This window comes from Dasypus novemcinctus, chromosome 13 (assembly GCF_030445035.2).
Source record: "Dasypus novemcinctus isolate mDasNov1 chromosome 13, mDasNov1.1.hap2, whole genome shotgun sequence".
Taxonomy (NCBI): Eukaryota; Metazoa; Chordata; class Mammalia; order Cingulata; family Dasypodidae; genus Dasypus; species Dasypus novemcinctus.
The window spans coordinates 75206315-75225113 of NC_080685.1; the positions used below are offsets into that span (position 1 = coordinate 75206315).

The window sequence follows — 18799 nt, forward strand, 5'->3', positions numbered from 1 at the left end:
TTAACAATGAGAACATATTGGCTCAAAATGTTGAGGCCAAAATAAATCCAAAGTCCAAGCATCAGTAGTACAGTATTTTCTCCCTGAAGACAGGTAGGTTCTGGGGCTGTTTGCTGATGATCTTTCAGGTTTATTGGATTTTCTCCCACGTGGTAAATGTCCACTCCTTTTTCTTCCTGGTTCCATTTGGCTCCCGATGTCTAGCTTTTCTATGTGGCTTCTCTTCCTTCAGTGTCCAATTTCCTTAGCTTCTAAGGATTTCAACCATATTAGATTAAGGCCCACTGTTATGCAGTTTGGGCACATCTTAACTAATAACTTCTCTTCCTTCAGTGTCCAATTTCCTTAGCTTCTAAGGATTTCAACCATATTAGATTAAGGCCCACTGTTATGCAGTTTGGGCACATCTTAACTAATAACATCTTCAAAGGTCCTATTTCCAAATGAGTCTACACCCACAGGGCCAAGGGTTGCAACCTGAACATTCCTTTTATGGATACATGATCCAATCCTCAAAATCAATCCATTAATTATTCCATTATTTATTGTATGGTTTCATGCAAACCCCTACCTTATGATCATGTAATTATTAGCTTATGTAGAATGTTTAATGTAGCAATATTCAACAGTATTTGACCAACAAAAATGGCAATTTCATAAAATTCTACCTAATACATATAATATAGATATGAACCTAATGAATTACTTAAACTGCCTTGTCTATAAATGTGTTAATCATGATTGCTATACTGTGCAACCTAAATCCTTCCACGTTTGGACTGAAGCACTCATTCTCCCACCTGTTATGAGTGTTGCAAATTAACACCTTGCAGCTGAGAGCTTTCTAGAGCTAGTACTATACTGAAGAGGTCTACTTCATCCAAGATCATACTCCCTCCTGAGGGGGTCGGGGAGAGCTTTGCAGCCTGCATGCCAGAGTTAATCAATGAAAGAGTAAAAGTAACAGCCCCCTTCCTCAAGGTGGGTAAATTCTAAAGGGTAGTTCTAACTCCAGTAATCACCATGGAATAGGCCATTTCCATATGTCCAATCCTGCTTTCCTTAGTGCCCCATAGGTGCTGATCCCAAGAATAATACCCAATAAATTTCTTGCATGTGAATCTTCTCAGAGTCTGCTTCCTAGGAATGCAAACTGTGACAGTTGTCTTATATTCTTCCAGCTAAGTTAAAAAAAAATATGTAGAGTTGGAGAAGGAACAGAGTCAATGTACCTGGAACAGTATAACTAATTCTAGAAAGTCTTGGTTTTATTTTAAAAAGAAGATGAAACATATATGTGGTGGCTTGGTGATGTGTACCACAGAAAAATATGTTCTTAATCTGAATTCATTCCTGTGGGTGTGAACCCATTGTAAGCTTTTGATGATGTTACTTCTGTTAAGGTGTGATATAACTGAATCAGAATGGATTTTTTTTTCCCCCTTAGGTATGAGGCCAGGAGTTGAACCTGATACCTCATAATTGAAAAACTGGAGCATAACTACTGAGCCACACTGGCACCCCTGAGTTGTTCTTTGTTTGTTTGTTTGTTTTTGTTTGTTTCATTTGCTTGCTTGTTGTTTGTTGTTTGTTTTTGGAGGCATAGCAAACCAAAGGGACCTTGCATGTGGGAAGCAGGTACTCAACAGCTCAAGCCACATTTGCTCCCCAGAATGGATCTTAATCCATTTACTGGAGACCTTTTAGAGAAGGCTATCAACAAAAACTATGGAAAACAAGAAACTGGAAGGCAGTGGAACCCGAAAGAGAAAGAAGATGTTGTTTATGTGTATCACCATCTGTTAGAAAATCCAAGGACCAGGAATCACTGGCAGCCAGCTGCAGAATGCAATAGTCTTCAGGAAGAAAGCATCACCTCGCTGAAGCCTCAATTTTGAAATTTATTGGCTCAAAACTGTGAGCCAATAAATTTCCATTTTTAAGCCAACCCATTATATGGTATTTGTTTTAGCAGCTGATAAATACCACACAGTGAATTGGCTTCAATAAGGGGAATTTATTGGCTCATGGTTTTGAACTAAGAAAACTCCAAATCATGGTCAAGCTTTTCCCCAAAGATTGGCACTCGGGCTGGCTATTGGTGACCTTTGGTCCTTGGTTCCTCTGCCTTTCTGGCCTCTCTTTTTTTCTGAGTTCCATTGGCTTTCAGCTTCTTTCTTCCCATGGCTTTCTATTTGCCAGAATTTCATTCCACTTATAAAAATCCCTAGTAACAAGATTAAGAGCCATCCTGGTTGAGCTGGCCATACCTTAACTGAAGTAACCTCATTAAAAGTTCTACTTGAAATGTGTTCAAATTCATAGGAATGGATTGAGATTAAGAACATGTTTTGCTGCTGTATGTAGCTCCAAACAACTTAACATGTGGAGAGAACAGCAAACTCAGTAATATACTCAGGTTGATTTTATTATGACTTTTATTGGTTCTTAGTATAAATTTGTTTTATTTAAGCTTAACAATTTACTCTTTTCCCATTTTTTAAAAATTTTTAATAGTCTTTTTTTTAAAGATACATAGATCACAAAAAAATGTTACATTAAAAAATAGAAGAGAGTCCCATAAACCCTACTGCCCCTACCCCCCCAACTCCTCCCACATCAACAACCTCTTTCATCACTGTGGCATATTCATTGCATTTGGTGAATACATTTTGGAGCATTGCTGCATTGCATGAATTAGAGTTTACATTGTAGTTTACACTCTCCCCCAGTCCATTCAATGGGTTATGGCAAGGTATACAATGTCCAGCATCTGACCCTGAATATCATTTAGGACAACTCTAAGTCCAGAAAGTGCTCCCACATTACATCTCTTCTTCCCTCTCCCTGCCCTCAGTTACTATTGTGGCCATTGTCTCCACATCAATGATACAGATTTTCCATTGCTAGAGTCACAATAGTTCTACGGTAGAATACCAGTAAGTCTACTCTAATCAATATTTTATTCCTCCATCCTGTGGACCCTGGAATGGTGACATCTACTTCACCTCTAGATCGAGAGGGGGCTTAGAGCCCACATGGACGATGGATGCAATTCTGCTTGCAGTTGTAGGCACTCTCAGTTCCCTGGTCTGGTGGTTGAAAATCTTTACCTCTTTATTAGCTAACCTGGGTAAGTCCAATGAACTGGAGAGTAGGAGTTGCAACTCCTGAGGCTCAGGGCCCAGCTGGCACATGGCACATCCAGAGATTCAAGTCTCCTGAGTATACACTAACCCAGCACCAGTTTCAGTAAAAGTGACAGAAGAGGCATGTGTAGTAAGGTCACATCTGAGTCCAACTCCATCACACTCAGGAACACAAATTCCAAAGTAGGGCCCACTCACAAGACACTGAACTCCAGAGTCATCTGCCATGACTGTAGAACCTGTGTATCTCCATAGCCCTCAGGAGCACCTGTATCTGGAGTTGTATCTACTTGGCTGTCTCTGGATTCCTGCTGAGATGTGCATAAGCGCGATCCCTCTGATGACCTCCTGACTCATTTTAAAGTCTCTTAGCCATATAAATTCACTTGTCTTTACCATTTCCCCCTTTTATTCAAGGTCTTTTTCTAGTTGCATCCCCAGTTAGTGATTGGTAGTAATCCCTCAGCGCCAGGGAGGCTCATCCCCAGGGGTCATGTCCCAAACTGGGGGAAAGGTTTTATATGCTGAGTTTGGCTTAGAGAGTGGCCACATTTGAGCAACATGGAGGCTCTCAGGAGGTAACTCTGAGGTACTCTGCAACTCTGGGCTTAGTTAAATTTTTGGCACACAGGCTCATAAGCATAGTCATCAGTATCAAGGGCTCATCATTGGGCCATCCTTCTTTACTGGTCTTTGCCCTTTCACTTGGGGGATTGTTGCTGTTCCATTGGGAAACGTGACAGAGCTCCCCTGGCTAGGAACTCAGCACTCCCACAGTTGTCGTTTGTAACTCTAACTACTATGAAAATACCCAATGAATATTCAAACATTTTTATGTACCTTATATATATGCCCTGGAGGACTCCCTCCCAACCATGTATCCCCTTTCAATAACACCCCACACCAGTGTTCCTCCCCTGATATAGTTGGACTCCTCTGTATTAAACTTATCATTACTATTTCATTTTCCTACTAATTGAATTTGGCAATATATTGTTTCATCTTTTCCAGTTTTTTAAGACACTGTAAGCAATGTGTAATAAGTAAGCAGGCCCTTCAAAATAACAGCACAACAGGAAAGGTACCATTCCCTGTTGAAGGTATAAAACAGCAGTGCCTACACGTCTTCCTTCCAGAGGCTGGAGAGAAAAGTCAGTTCAGTTTGGAACCCTAGGACATATCATAATTTCACTGAATCTCTAAGAATTGAGAATACTGTTTCTGAGTAGAATATAGTGACAGACCATTGTTCTGGATACAACAACTCAGAAAAAAATTACCAAAATGTCATATTTTAAAGTTATCAGTGAGTGGCATATGCAAAGAGGACTAAGTAAAGTAAAATTCAGTGGAGGAAAAGCCCTTTGTAGGTGGGCTGAAAACAATGACCATTTTCTTCTCTGGAATGATGTGCCACCCCTAGGCTATGGATCAGCTTTAGATTAGACAGAAAAATTCGCTGGGAGGAGCATTTTGTGGCCTTGTGAGCTGGCATGATTGAAAGAGACCCAAACATACAGCCAGCTTTCTACATAGGATATTTGCTTAGAGCTGGTGCCGCACGTAATCCTGGGGTTTCCCTTTGATAAGCCAAATGACATCTCCACAATTCTTCTGTCCTAAGCTGACCTTACAGGCTTTGGGGAAGAAGTCTGTAAATGCACAGCAGCTGAAGAAAATGATTAGAAAGATTTGGAGAGATTTTGTATTGCCTCATCTTTATCTGGAGCACCAATTCCTTCCAGAAAGTCCAGAACCTATAATCCTTCTTCCTCCTGTCCCAATAACTCAGGAATGATGCTGCAAAAAAAAAAAAAAAAAAGTTGGAAAGGGAAAGGGGAAAAACTGTCGAATTGAAGCTATGTTCATTTCCTTCTCTTTTATTGCTGAGTGTCAGCTTATATCTCTTAAAGAGGCTGATTCAAGTTATACTGGCAAAAGTCTTTAAAAGTATTAAGAGAACAGCTAAGAAAAAATATCATACATCAAAATTATCTTGTAGAGGGAAGGGAAGGAGTGGGGAAAAGTAGAAGATACTAAATGTGTCATATCTCATAGTATGCATTAAGTTCCATTTAAAGAAACAAAAAAAGTACACAATATAAAGTCTTAGTTATAAAAATAATCACTAGGACAAAAATACAGACTTGAAAAGTTATCAAGAGGAATAAACACAAACAAAAACAAATAATTGAAAAAAATCTCAAAGACTTTATATTTTTTTAATTATAAAAGAGAAAGTATAAAATGGTACAATAAGTAAGTTCAGTCATTTTATTTTTCACATGTACATAAATCTGGAGGCTTGCAGTGCAGGCTGATACTGTAGTTTTCATTATTCCTTTAGACACCCAGATCCTTCTGTATTTCCATTCAGTCATCCTTCGCCTGGCTTACACCCTTTTGAAACCTCTTGGCAGCAAGATGTCTGCTCAATCAGGTGGAGAAAATGCCTAGACGTGTAATTGGCACATAGTATTGTTAGTTGAGTATATAAAATGCATGCATCTTTCACAATTCTGTTTATTCTGGGGAAGGTGTCATCTTAGGCTAAAAGAATTTGGTGGTGGGGATATAGATAAGAAGCCATCAACTCCTATATGCTCTTTTTAACTTAATAAGGATAAATGAAATCAAGTAGGGAGAGAATATAGAGAGAAAAGCAAATCATGGACATAACTGAAAGGCATTCTACAGGGTAGCTAATAAAAGAGACCAAGAACCAACAGCCATTAAGGTCAATGGAAAATTAGGGCAGTATAGTATTAAGAACATTTAGGCAAAGGAATATTTCAAGAAGGACCATAACCTCAATGGCTCCTATAAAAACTTTAGAAGAAATTTGCTTTGCAGAAAAAGTTTGATAGAAAGACTATAGATTCTGTTAGAACTTGGAAGTCAGAGCCCTAGGCTTACAAACACTCATTGACTTACTCTATTCATTCTTTTAATTTCACTAAGGAAGACAAGTAACAATCACAGTGAAATTAAGTGGCCATAATGCAGCTGCACATTTAGAAGCCAATGAAGTTAGGAAGCATAAAAAAAGAAAAAAATAGGAACCAAATACAAGAGTTTTAACAGAAAAGGCAAATTGAAGAGATAGGATAATGTGACTGAAGAGTTTCTGAGAAAGAAGAAATAAGTTTGGACTACTGAATGGCCTGCTTACTATATAAAGTTGGGTATAGTTTTTAATAATATTATTATTTCATTTTATTTATTTATTTATTTATTTATTTATTTATTTATTTATTTATTTATTTTGGGGTAAAGTTTTAATCATTGATTAATATCATCATTTTTGTGTGCTAAACTGTGGTTAAAAAGACCTTAATTTGATATAATTCCAAGTAATTTTTAAGCTTTCTATGAGATTATGAACTGTGTCAGGACTTTCAACTATAGCAGTTGCACAATTGGATGGTTCTCTGGTTTTAAAACCAGCCAGAGCTGCCTTGGCCTTCTTTCTCTGGATCAACTGATATTTGATTTTAAAGTTGGGTCTGATTTCTGCTAGAAAAAATTTTAAAAGCCTCAGCATTTCAAATCTCTACCACAGTTAGTTCTGAAGCGAAATTTTATGTAAAACACAACTTTTGTAACAAAAGAGAAGTGAAATGGTGACATTGTCCTTGGTTCTGCTCCATTGTATTTGAAACTGCTCCTTATCAAGGGAAATTCTCTATACAGGGGAAAAAATCCCTATGTAATGATCACTTTAGGGTTTTTTGGGGGGTCAGCTTTTGTTTTTTTATGGGAGGTGAGTAATCATTTATAGATATAAAGGTTGAATTCTGAAGAGTGGCCATCTACAAAGTACTTAATTTATAAAACATGATTCCAGGAGTGAATAGGGTCCACAAATTCATGATGCAACCACATTATATAAAGGTTTCAGTTTTTTCTAGAATCAATTGCTATTCCATTGTGAACAGTGGAGTCAAGAGAGGAACAGAGTAGTGTAAGAGATCAGCTCAGCATGGACATTCCCAGATACAACTTAACATTTCCAATATTTACCTCATTTTGACCTGGTGTCCTTGATTTCACGTACAATTTCAACCTCCAGCTATAGTTTAGTGCAAGCATTAAGAATCACCTCACTTTGTTTTGCATCATCTGCTTACTCTTTCATACATGGAGGCAAATATACCTCAAACTTGTTTAAACAAAACGTGAGAAAAGAAACCCCAAGCTAGAAGAATGGAACAAACTCCCACACAAACCAGACTTCCTTTAATATTTCTATGCTCTACTTTTGATATAAGATCTTACTGTCTCAACTAAGGATCTTCCTCAGGTCAAAACAGAACCAAGGAAGAGGAAAAGCTGCAGTGGCATAAATAAACTCCTAATAAAGATAAAATAGAGTTTAAAACCTTACAGTGACAAAAAGGAGAAGGCAAACAAAATTCTCAAAGTTACCTTATTTTCACAACAAAAGAAAATAAAAGTTTATATGATATTGATCTTCCATATTATCTGAGATAAATGATTAAACAAGAATAAAGCTTATTTTAACTTTAGGTTCCCACTGTATATATTAACCTGGTTTTCATCTTCTGCAAACTCAATTACAAACAAGATAAAATGCAAGGGAGAAGAAAATAAGAAGAGACTAGAAGAGAAGCTATTTGCACTTGAATTTTAGGACGACTCTGTTTTAGGACTTCTATCTTTGGAAATGTGGAATATAAGCCTCAAGAATTATTGTTGGATGTCACATTTCCCAACTATTTTACTAGTCCTGACCTGAAGTCAATTCAGAATCTTCAAAGATATGACACCTAGCTCTTCAGCGGACCTTGATGGTTTATTTTGTTAAACAATTACTTGAGATACTCCAGGACACATCCAGTTATCTTCCTGTTCACCTAAGTTCTTACAATGGAATTTCTGACACTTGAAATCAAGAAAGTCCTGTTTAAACAGCAATTTCTCAACAGAAACTTTCTACCACGCTTAATTCAAATGGAAGCAATTCAGCTCTTACTAGCTTATTTTAAGATTGGCTCAAAAACTGGGGCTGAATGAGGTCTGAAGGTGGGAGAGACCAATAGATCCAACTACAAGCAAATAGAGAGAAAATTAGATTGGGATTGGCAGAAATAGTCTGAGTTAATTCCATGTCATTAATATCAAAATGTGCATTTGTACATTTAACATGTTAGTTTAAAAAAATATCACTAACTAAGGCAAAAAGAGATTCATGATAAACAAATACTGATCAAGAAGCTAGTGATGTGAAAGACTGGCCCTGTAAATGCAGAGCTGCAATGCTCAGAGGTGCCCTGCATTTGGAGCAATCGAGTTACCAAATTTACTGAGTTTTAGGAAAGAGAAGCATATGCAAAAGGCTCTAACATAGAAAGAAAAATAGAAAACATACAGCCTATGACAAATTCTATCAAAATCCTAGTTTTTCTGTGGCTGGTTTTGATCCTTGTAGAATGTCAAAAGCAATGAATATCTTGCTACACTACTGCCATAGCTTCAAGTTGGTTAATGATCACCTTTGACTTTTACACAGAGGAAACTGACAGGAAGTTAGCTGATTTGATCAAACTCACACAACAGGCCAAAGCTGGAGCCTGGAATTGAATTTACAGACCTTTTAATCACTGGAAGTCAATAGACTAAAATCTTTCATTCAAATTAAAAAAATGAAAAGAAAAATAGGATAGTAAATTAAGCTTATTTGACAAGGAGAGAGCAGACCTAGGAAATAATGAAATACCACAGGGTATTTCTAACCCAAATAATAGAACACTCTGGCTAAAAGTGGCCACTCCCCCATTGAATTAATGCTACTTTCACCAGCAAGGAGAGTATGCCTTGAAATAAATGTCCAGTGGGTCTGACATCAATACACGGTAAAAAGTAAATAACCACTAGAGAGGACATAAAGAAGAAAGTGGATGTAGCTCAAGTGATTGGGCTCCCATCTATCATATAGGAGGTCCAGCCTTTGTTACCCGGGGCCTCCTGGTGAAGGCAAGCTGGCCGGTTGGCAAGTTGGCTGGAGCAGAGAGCTGGCCCATGTGGAATGCTGGCCCATGCAGAGTGCGGACCTGTGCGATGTGCTGGCCCATGCAGGTATGCTGGCCCGCACAGGAATGCTATCCCATGTGGGAGGCTGGCCACACAGAGAGCTAGCACAGGAAGATGATGCAACAAGAGACACAGAGGAGAGACAATAAGAGACACAGCAGACCAGGTAGCTGAAGTGGCACAAGAGATTGAGCACCTCTATTCCACTCTGGAAGGTCTCAGTATTGGTTCCCGGTGCCACCTGAAGAGAAGACAAGCAGACAAAGAAGAAAACACAGCAAATGGACACAGAAAGCAGACAGCGAGCACAAAACAATGGGGGGGGGGGGGGAATAAATAAATCTTTTTTTAAAAAAAGACATGAAGAGCATTTCAAAGAGGACATGAGGAATAAGTGGCTTGGCTTTGGAAAGAAAAGAACATGTCAATCTACCTTGATAGATTTTTCTAAGAAAATTGCAGAATTAATCACTGTTGATAGATACTTCAATGTAAATAAGAGCAAAAATAAATCACTTGAATAGTGCTATTAAAAACTTGAAAAGTAAACACAGTCATTTCTTGAAGTCTTTCTCTAACAGTTGAAACAGAACTTCCTTTACAAATTGCCTCTACATTGACATTTGAGCATTTTTATCTTTGCTTTTATGTCAGGCATTATGTAACAGAACATTCCATCCTAGCTCCAAATAATGTGTAAATGTTCTTATATTATAGTTCATCATTTATTTGGACTTAGGAAATAAGGTACACACTAAATTTTATTTGCAAATCGCAGTCAAATAAATGGAGTTAGATAAGACTATTCAGCCTTGTTGGAAGGATTATAAATGACAGGGTGATAGTAAATGAAAATGAGCCTCATGTGGAGGAAGTGTATCACAGGGAAATAATAAAGATTTCTTTCTTTTTTTTAAATTTTATTTTATTTATTAATTTTTTTTAAAATATTACATTCAAAAAATATGAGGTCCCCATTCACCCCCACCGCCCCCACCCCACCATTCCCCCCACAGTAACACTCTCCCCCATTATCATGACACATCTATTGCATCTTAAAGATTTCTTTAGTACTTTTAAGAATGACTTGGAAGATAGGCCCATTAATGACAACTTGTTGGGTAAGATGAGCTCAAATGTGAGTGAAGCTTATAGAATCACATGAAACCAGTCACTAAAAATTGCAATTGAATTTTCCTATAATCTCTTAAATTATAGAAAGGAGGTTTTAGTGTTGACTATATGTTGATTAGAACAGGGTGAGAAAAAGAAACTAGATTCTTATCTTGCTCTGTTTGCATTTACTGAGCATACTGAATTTTGCCAAGTTGCCAATATCTGCTGCCTATTAAAACTTACCAGATTTCTTCATTTAGAAAATAAAATCATAAGCAGATCTAAAATGTTTAATCCTTTCATTCATAACTAATATAAACTAGGTATCAATGTCCCCATCAGCCCTCTCCTTACATATAGAGAATACTCCTTGCAAATTCACATTTATGAAAGCTTTCCAAATAAAATCTATGAAATTTAGCTGAAATTCTCTTGGTGGCTCTATTTTAAAAGATTTAAAGACCTAGGATGCTGGAGGAACCAAAAAAAAAAAACCCAGTAGTGAACCTTTATCATAATCTCCTAACTACTGACTGATTATGAGAATCAACAGTCTTTCAGAGCCCCTTTTAAATACCACAAATCTTTGTGTTAACATACAGGATCCATTTCTTCCAAGATCTTTAAGCATTTCAGAGATGTCTACTTGCTGAAAATCAATTTTTCCTTTGTGGCCTTTTGTACATTCCATGAGGTGCTGATCTCAAATGCAGAAATAGGAAAAGAACAGATAGATGTTGATTTTATAGAAAATGACAAGAGCATTTTGCTTTCTGTCCCACTCTTCCAAGCTTAGTCACTTCTGTGCTCCCTCCTCTGTACATTTCTCTGTAATAGTACTTTTCACTTCATATTACTTGTTAAATACCTGTCTGACCCACTACACTGGGAGCCCCTTAAGAGAAGGATTCATTTATCTTTGTGTCTGCAAAAACTTACATCTGAAACATTGTAGGAATGCAGTTAAGTTGTTGACTCAAAACATTTTGATTTAATGCATCAAAATTTCTGTTCATGTCACTGATTTTAATGGCATAGATATATTTTTACTTATATGATGCAATTTTATACTCATTCTAATGACCACAACAAAATTCTTCAATATTTTAAAGACTCAGCATCATTTTAATCAGTATCACAGTTGAAAATGTTATTCAGTAAACCACCTCCTACTAGTATGCAGGTAGTTAGAGGAATTGGAATTAAAATGTAAAACCAGTTTGCAAAGATTAAAATTCCCCTCAAGTATTTCCCATTGAAATTGATAGCTGTAATAATCAGAAACATTTTACCGAACCAATCTCCTAAGTAATTTAAAAGATAGCATAAGAACACATGAAGTATTCCTTTTCTTAGGATTCCAATCTAAATACTTAAGAACAATTTCAGAGGAAAAATTAAAATAAGATTATGAGAGCCAATGTTTCTTCGACTGGCTTTTTCCAAATTCTCTATAATTTTGAACAGTCATTTATTCAATAAAGTTACTATTTGATTTTTTTTTTTTCTTAATGAATCACACAAAGAGGACCAGAGAGTGCCACTTTGTGTAAAATCAACGGGGAGCTTTCATTTCCTTTGCTGACTAAACTTGTCTAAACTTGTCTTTCTCTTACGCCTATAGGCTTTATGTGGATTAGTAAAGAGCCTTTGAGAGAGCAGTTAAGTTATTGGGCCATTAATATGGTTTTCAACAACTGATTGTAATATAGGCATTTCAATGGGCCCTTTTATTATAGAATTTTAATTCTTTATTTGGGCTTGGTAAGGTACAATTGTAATTGTACAGTGCTTGAGCTTGAAAGACTACTGAGTAGCAAAAGATTGTGAGGTTTACAGGAATTCCTCAATTCATGAGGTAAATACTTATTTTTCTCTCAGACCAGAGTTTTCTAATGTGGCATAGAGAGAACATTATTTCTGCAAGCCATTTTCCCCACCAAAAGTGTCAGTTATCAAGAGTTAGAAATCTCCTTGTAGAGACTGATGATGAACATTAACTTACTAAAGGTTCTTAGAAGATCTGCAGTACCCTATTTAAGAAACATATTTAACTTTAACCCAATATTTCCCAAATTTATGTGACCCTATAACCTTTGCTGATGTTGCTGCTGCTGTAGTTCTTACAATGCTTACGAGTATCTGAAGGAGCAATTGACTATTATCACTGCAGAAACATACTTTGGAAATTGTCAGTATATTTGGATAATAATAGTATGACATCAAAATTTTTTCAAAAAAAATAAATTTCACAACATTTTTCTCTAACACAAGTTACCAATAATGATCTAGAAGAAAGAAGAATGAAAGGTTGTTGGATTAACAAACACAAATAATGTTAAAAATTTTGACTTGAAAATATGGACTGTACAACAGAAAATATATAAACATATGGCTTCATGGCATCAATCTTTGAGCACCATCAGTTTTCTGTGGGTCACTCTTAAGTGACCAGCGCACTCTCACTAGCTCTTTTTCTTATTCAAACAAAAAAAATTTGTTTACTTTACACTGGTTTCTGGAGGAAAAAATGAACTCGAAAACATTGTGATCAGATAAATTTTTATATCAAGGACTATCCAAACCGTTGAGTGGGAATATATGTAATGTTGGGTTTCTATCTGATACAGTAAATACAGCAAATGAAATATTTCATTGAAATACGCAATTTTTGAAAAGAAACCACAGACCAATGCTGTTAATGCTTTAGATATGTGGTGTCTGTGTGTGTGCCTCTGTAGGTTTAATGTTCTTTCTTTCTAATCAAGTGACCTGTTCCCATTTATTTAAGTTTCAACCACAAGACATCACTGTACGCTTTTTTTTTTAAAGATACACGTCACAGCACGCAAAGAAAGGGGGAACTTACAGAGTCTGTGGTAACATCACTTGATAAACAGACTCCTTTGAACAGCAAGAGCCTGTTTGCTTAACTATATAAAGCAGCAGAGACGTTGACTGGCAGATATTTGCAGCACAAGGATCATGCGAGCAGCACCCTTCTCCACAGCAAGGTTAGACAAAATGCCAGGAATGTTCTTTTCCTCTGCTAATCCGAAAGAATTGAAAGGAAGTAGTCATTTGCTTCTAGATGACAAAACTCAGAAAAAGAAGTCAAAAACTTTGTAAGTTCATTCAATATCTCGACTGTGAATTTTAACTTAGATTATGTTTTTAATGTCATGAATGAATAGAAGAGAATGTGTGTTTAGTTTAGCCATCTCAAAACAATTGCCTCTTGGGAGTTATGAAGTAATATTCATTTGTATTAAAAAATAAATCATGTAAGTATATCAAATTTGGTGGGAATTTTTCTACCTATTTAGATTCATAAAAATTGGCTCTATCTTCAGTAACCAAAATGTTGTATCAGCTAATTTTCTTATTGCCTTATTCCTTGAAAAAGTTTATTGCATGCTCCGTTTTATAACTGAGGAAATATGAATATTAACTTTTCTGTCTTTTGTAGTGGAATGGATGTGAAAGCATACCTGAGATCCATGATCCCACATCTAGAATCTGGAATGAAATCTTCCAAATCCAAGGACATGTATGTACACTAATACATGAACTATTGTTACAAGGGCAGCCTATTCACTGTAGTATAGCAAGAGCTAATATTGCACAAAATAAACCTCATTTATTTTAAGTAACAAGTCAAATAAGATTGGACTATATTAGTACCAATGTAAATGAAATAGACATAAGTGTGTGCATAGATATATTCTTTCTGCACTGTTGGAATATATCTATTTGTATTTTTTCAAACATTATTGACAGATGTTTTTCATAATTATGGTTACTCTAAGGGACATTTTGTTTTTTATATTGGTAAATTTTGATAAAATTTATTAGAACTGTAGTCTTAGCTTGTGAAGTTAACAAAATACAGCAATCATGCTGAATTCATTTGTGACTACACAAAAAATGTTTTATTAATTTATAAAAATTTTGTCCCCTGCAGACTTTCTGCTGATGAAGTAATGCAGTGGTCTCAATCTTTCGAAAATCTTCTTGCCAACCAAAGTAAGTTGAGTCTTGAATGTTTCTGGGTTCAGTTCAATACCCTAGCAGGTCGTATGATGTCATTAAAATATAGTACTCTGGGTAGGATATGTGTGAACAGTTGCATTCTACACTGTCTATGGTTACTGATAATGTTAGCATTATAATACAGTGTTTACTTAGCCCTCAATTCTGCTACTATCTTGTGGATAAATCTGCCAACATCAGCAGGTGTTTCCATGAATCACTTATAAGAACAGAAAAAAAATTATGGTGGGATCCTGAAGTTTAAAGTTTTTAGAAGTAAGCCAGATATCTCAACATATGAATTGCCATTCTGAAATCTACCTAAAGAATGTATTTTCATATAGTTGAATGTAAAGAGTAGGATTTATTTTCTCAAGAAATTATTTTATCATTCATATATTCATTAACTCACTCACCCCAACTTTATGTGAAGTATTTTAGAAACTCCAAGGATTAAAAAACAAAGGCACAGTCCCTTGCTGCATTCAAGGCAGTAAAGACATGCAAAGGAACAATTGCATTATAACACGATAAATGTTACAAGATCAATATGAATTGTAGGAATTTTCTAATGAAAGAAAAAGAAGAAAATCAGTTTGCTTTCGCCCTTGCCACGGGCATTGCAATTCTATTGGGATTAAAACTTTCTTTAGAGGTGTGGCTAGGCAGTTTGTTGTCTTACCTAGAGTGTTAGATCGTTCTCTTCCCCACAGACACTCTAAAGAGTTTTGCTTGAGGATCAAGTGGTTCAACCTAATTCATCTTTGACTTAATTCAGCCAAATAAGCAAATGGTCTAGAAATGGATCATTTAAAAATTTCAATAACACTGACAAATATATCAGTACATCAGGCACACTGGTAATACATAGGCATCACATTTTCTGACATGAATTGAATGGGGAAATTATATTTGTTAATTATTAGCATGATGCTAATGCCCTTTGTCAGTGTTTGTTTCCCTAAAACATCCTATACTCTGTCTAAGACTTGGTATATATAAGAAAAGAGATTTTTGTGTAATCAGCATAGCAGAATTTTTATTTAAATAGCAGACAGAAACAAAACACAGTTCCATAGCCACCACTAAGCTGTTGTGTGATTGTGGCCAAATGTGTCTAGCCCCAGATTCCTCTTCTGTACTTGAAGAAATCCATTAAGGTCTTATCATCTTTATAAACTATGACACAGCCATTTCAACAAAAGCCATCTCTTGCCGTTGTACATAGAGAATGCAATGGTATTTTTCTTACAAATTGTTTCTTCGGATTATTCATTTATTGGCCCAACTAATTTACTCATCTCCTTGTCTCCTTTCTTTTTAGCTGGTAGAGATGTCTTCGGAAATTTCCTAAAGTCAGAGTTCAGTGAGGAGAATATTGAGTTCTGGCTGGCTTGTGAAGACTATAAAAAAACAGAGTCTGATCTTTTGCATTACAAAGCAGAGAAAATATACAAAGCATTTGTGCATACAGATGCTGCTAAGCAAGTGAGTATTTAATTTATCATCGGTTTATGTACATAAGAACATAGATACAGGAATAACACTCAACATACTAACACTCAGCATGATGATATCTTTTTAAGGTAACATGATTTTAATGCTACTTATTTAGGTATGCTATAGTTCAGTGCATAATAATCTAATTTTCTATATTTGTGAGAATTTGAACAAAAATACAACGGGATGGAAAGATCAATTCTGAAAATCTACCTAACTATGATGGGGATGGTGGAAAGAGTAGGGCCCTTGCTGGCCAGAATGGCATGCCAGAGAGTCCTTAATGAGCTACCTCATCTTGGATAAAGATAAAATGCAGACTACTGTAATATATACAATTGCAGCAGCAAATACACTTCCATATCGTAGGCCACCTTCCAGCCAAATATTGTTGGTCCAAACAGAAAATAACTGCAAAAAGAGACTCTCCTTTTGTAAGTTTTCAATGCCCACATCACTCCTCCTGATAAATATGTCACCTTGCAAAGATATGTATATCTTTTTTGCATCTCCCAACCACACTGTAAGCTACTTTGTATCAAAAACTTTTTTTGATATTTCTGTCTGTCTCATCCACATCTAGTATAGGGCTGGCCTAGAATAGGTATTCAAGAAATTTTTGAACTAATTTAAATGAGGGCTTAAAACCACTTCTTTGAGATACTTCAAAAAACACAGAAACATTATAAAACTTGCAAGAAATGGGAAATGTATTTTAACGATGAGGATTTCTTTTCAGATCAATATTGACTTTTGCACTCGAGAATCTACAGCCAAGAAGATTAAAACACCAACTCCCACATGTTTTGATGAAGCCCAAAAAATCATATATACTCTTATGGAAAAGGACTCCTATCCCAGGTTCCTCAAATCAGATATTTACTTAAATCTTCTAAATGATCTTCAGGCTAATAGCCTTAAGTGATTTGCTCCTGACTGGAGGAAGTAAAGATGGTATCAAGTGCAGAAGGAATGTGACAATATGGCCCCCTGGATGAAAACTTTGCCTTTTGGGACAACTCACTTGACAGGTCCAGGGAAAGAATGAGTGACTGAGAATGGATTAACATGCAAGGTCCAGGCACAGGCTTGAAGAAGCATATGGAAAATGAAAACCAAAAATCTGTAGGAGGAAGGAGATACTGTGGTACTGTCATAAGATACAGCAGGCCCGTGTCATCGAAAATCCCTGAGAACTGAGAAGGCCAGGTAACTCCAGTTACATAGCAACTGTGAAAAAGGTTATGAAGCTGATTAAAATGTGCTATAAGCTTTGAGGTCATCTGACCTTCATGCTACATCGTATTATATATGGATTGTATATGGAGCTGCTGAAATCTCTCTAACTTGGAGGACTAATCCAAAAAGTACATGTTTCAAAATCACCAATGTTATCATTGAGAGGGAGAGGGAGTGTTTTGCTGGTAATTTTTGTATGTTTTTTGTTTGTTTGTTTGTCCGATTGATTTTGACTTGAAAGAGATGAAGAAGAGAGTAATGTGTTAATTTAAGCTATTAGTCTTACAACTGGAAGTCAGAATACATTAGTAATTTAAATGACCACAGTGTCAATAATAATATATGTGAATTTTGTATTAAAAATATATAGAAGAAATTTCTGTTTACATTTCCTTGCCATTTTTAGAAACTGCATTTATTCCTCAGATTTTTTTTTAAAAAATAAAATTTAAGCAAGGATCTCCTACTTTCCACCATCTCAGCCTGTGAAATTATCATCTCATAAATAGTACATTTTATGTAACAAATTGGATGGAATTCGTTAGTTTTCTTTCTGCTATCATAATGAGCAAAATCCAAACCAATACAATATGCTCTTATGTAGTCAGGCTTCAAACCAATGAGGAATTTATGAAATCTTAATTTAAAAGAAAAAGATGGAAAGTTTATTATAAGAAGTAATTTAATTAACTGCTGATTATTTTATTGTGATTTAAAGTTCATAAAACTCAGATGTATTTTCTCATTTAATTTACACAGCAATCCAATGAAAGCTGAGACTCAGAAAGATTACCACTAGTCCCCAAATTTAGCTGTCAATATGACCTACGTAATCTTAAAGGTATATGTACATATCACAGTAGTGATAGGGTAAGTAAATGCAATTTCAGGGTATGATTCTTTCTTGTCATAGGCCAAAAAATGATAAAGCATCGTTTGGGAAGTAACACATAATAGTCAACACACAGTTATTGATTTCCTAAGTAGATTACAAATAATAATAAATTGAGCTTCTAGGTTCTTATTAGGTATGATTGATATCACTGGGATTTCTTTCAGTCTAAACATGATGCAACCGGTCCCTTCTAATACCTAGTACATTGCAATATGCACAATAGATGATCAAAAAGTGCTGAATGAACTAATGTAATATTACTATGGCCCAGGAAATAAAGGTGTAGCATTTTTTAAAATTACCTAGGATGTTAAAAAACAAAGAATTATTTCTGAGCTTCCTCTCAGACTGACTCAGTCAGAGTCCCTAAGAGAGTAGGTGTGGGAATTTATATTTAAAAGGCATCCCCAGGTTCTTCTGATGCTGATCTGATAATTGAGGGTTGGGAACCCTGGAATCAAGGAGCTTTCCACCACCAAGGTTTGCACATAAGTCTTCTGACTACACAACCTATGCTGTTTCCACTACGCAACACTGCCACCTGCTGATGAGAAGAACTTTCTTTTGCAACTTTGTAATAGTCCCTAAATAGAAAAATAAGAATAGCTGACTACCTTGTAGGGGCCACCTACAGAAAGCAGAAAAAGAAATGGGAGATGCATATACCTGCAAGCCTGCACAATTGTATCTCCCCATGCATCTCTGCTGTATATATTAAATAATCAGCTATTCACACTCCATAATGTAATACTATGACTATTCTCTCTACAAGCTTATCCAAGCGTCAGGCACATAAGCAATGACATGAGTGCAT

General features: G+C 36.0%; 1 protein-coding gene across 2 annotated transcripts; it reads left to right on the top strand.

Moving 5' to 3' along the window:
* The first annotated feature begins 13151 nt into the window (after nucleotides 1-13151).
* RGS1 (regulator of G protein signaling 1) lies at nucleotides 13152-17557 on the top strand. Of its 2 annotated transcripts, none has more exons than XM_004484479.5 (5): nucleotides 13152-13333; nucleotides 13789-13869; nucleotides 14284-14345; nucleotides 15676-15839; nucleotides 16591-17557. In XM_004484479.5, the coding sequence occupies exons 1-5, from the start codon at nucleotides 13305-13307 to the stop codon at nucleotides 16774-16776; spliced, it is 522 nt and encodes a 173-aa protein (XP_004484536.1). In that variant the 5' UTR covers nucleotides 13152-13304; the 3' UTR covers nucleotides 16777-17557. The 2 variants fall into 2 exon arrangements, with proteins under 2 accessions (XP_004484536.1, XP_004484535.1); XM_004484478.5 differs by having other exon boundaries at nucleotides 13229-13444; nucleotides 16591-16897.
* The last annotated feature ends 1242 nt before the right edge of the window (nucleotides 17558-18799 follow it).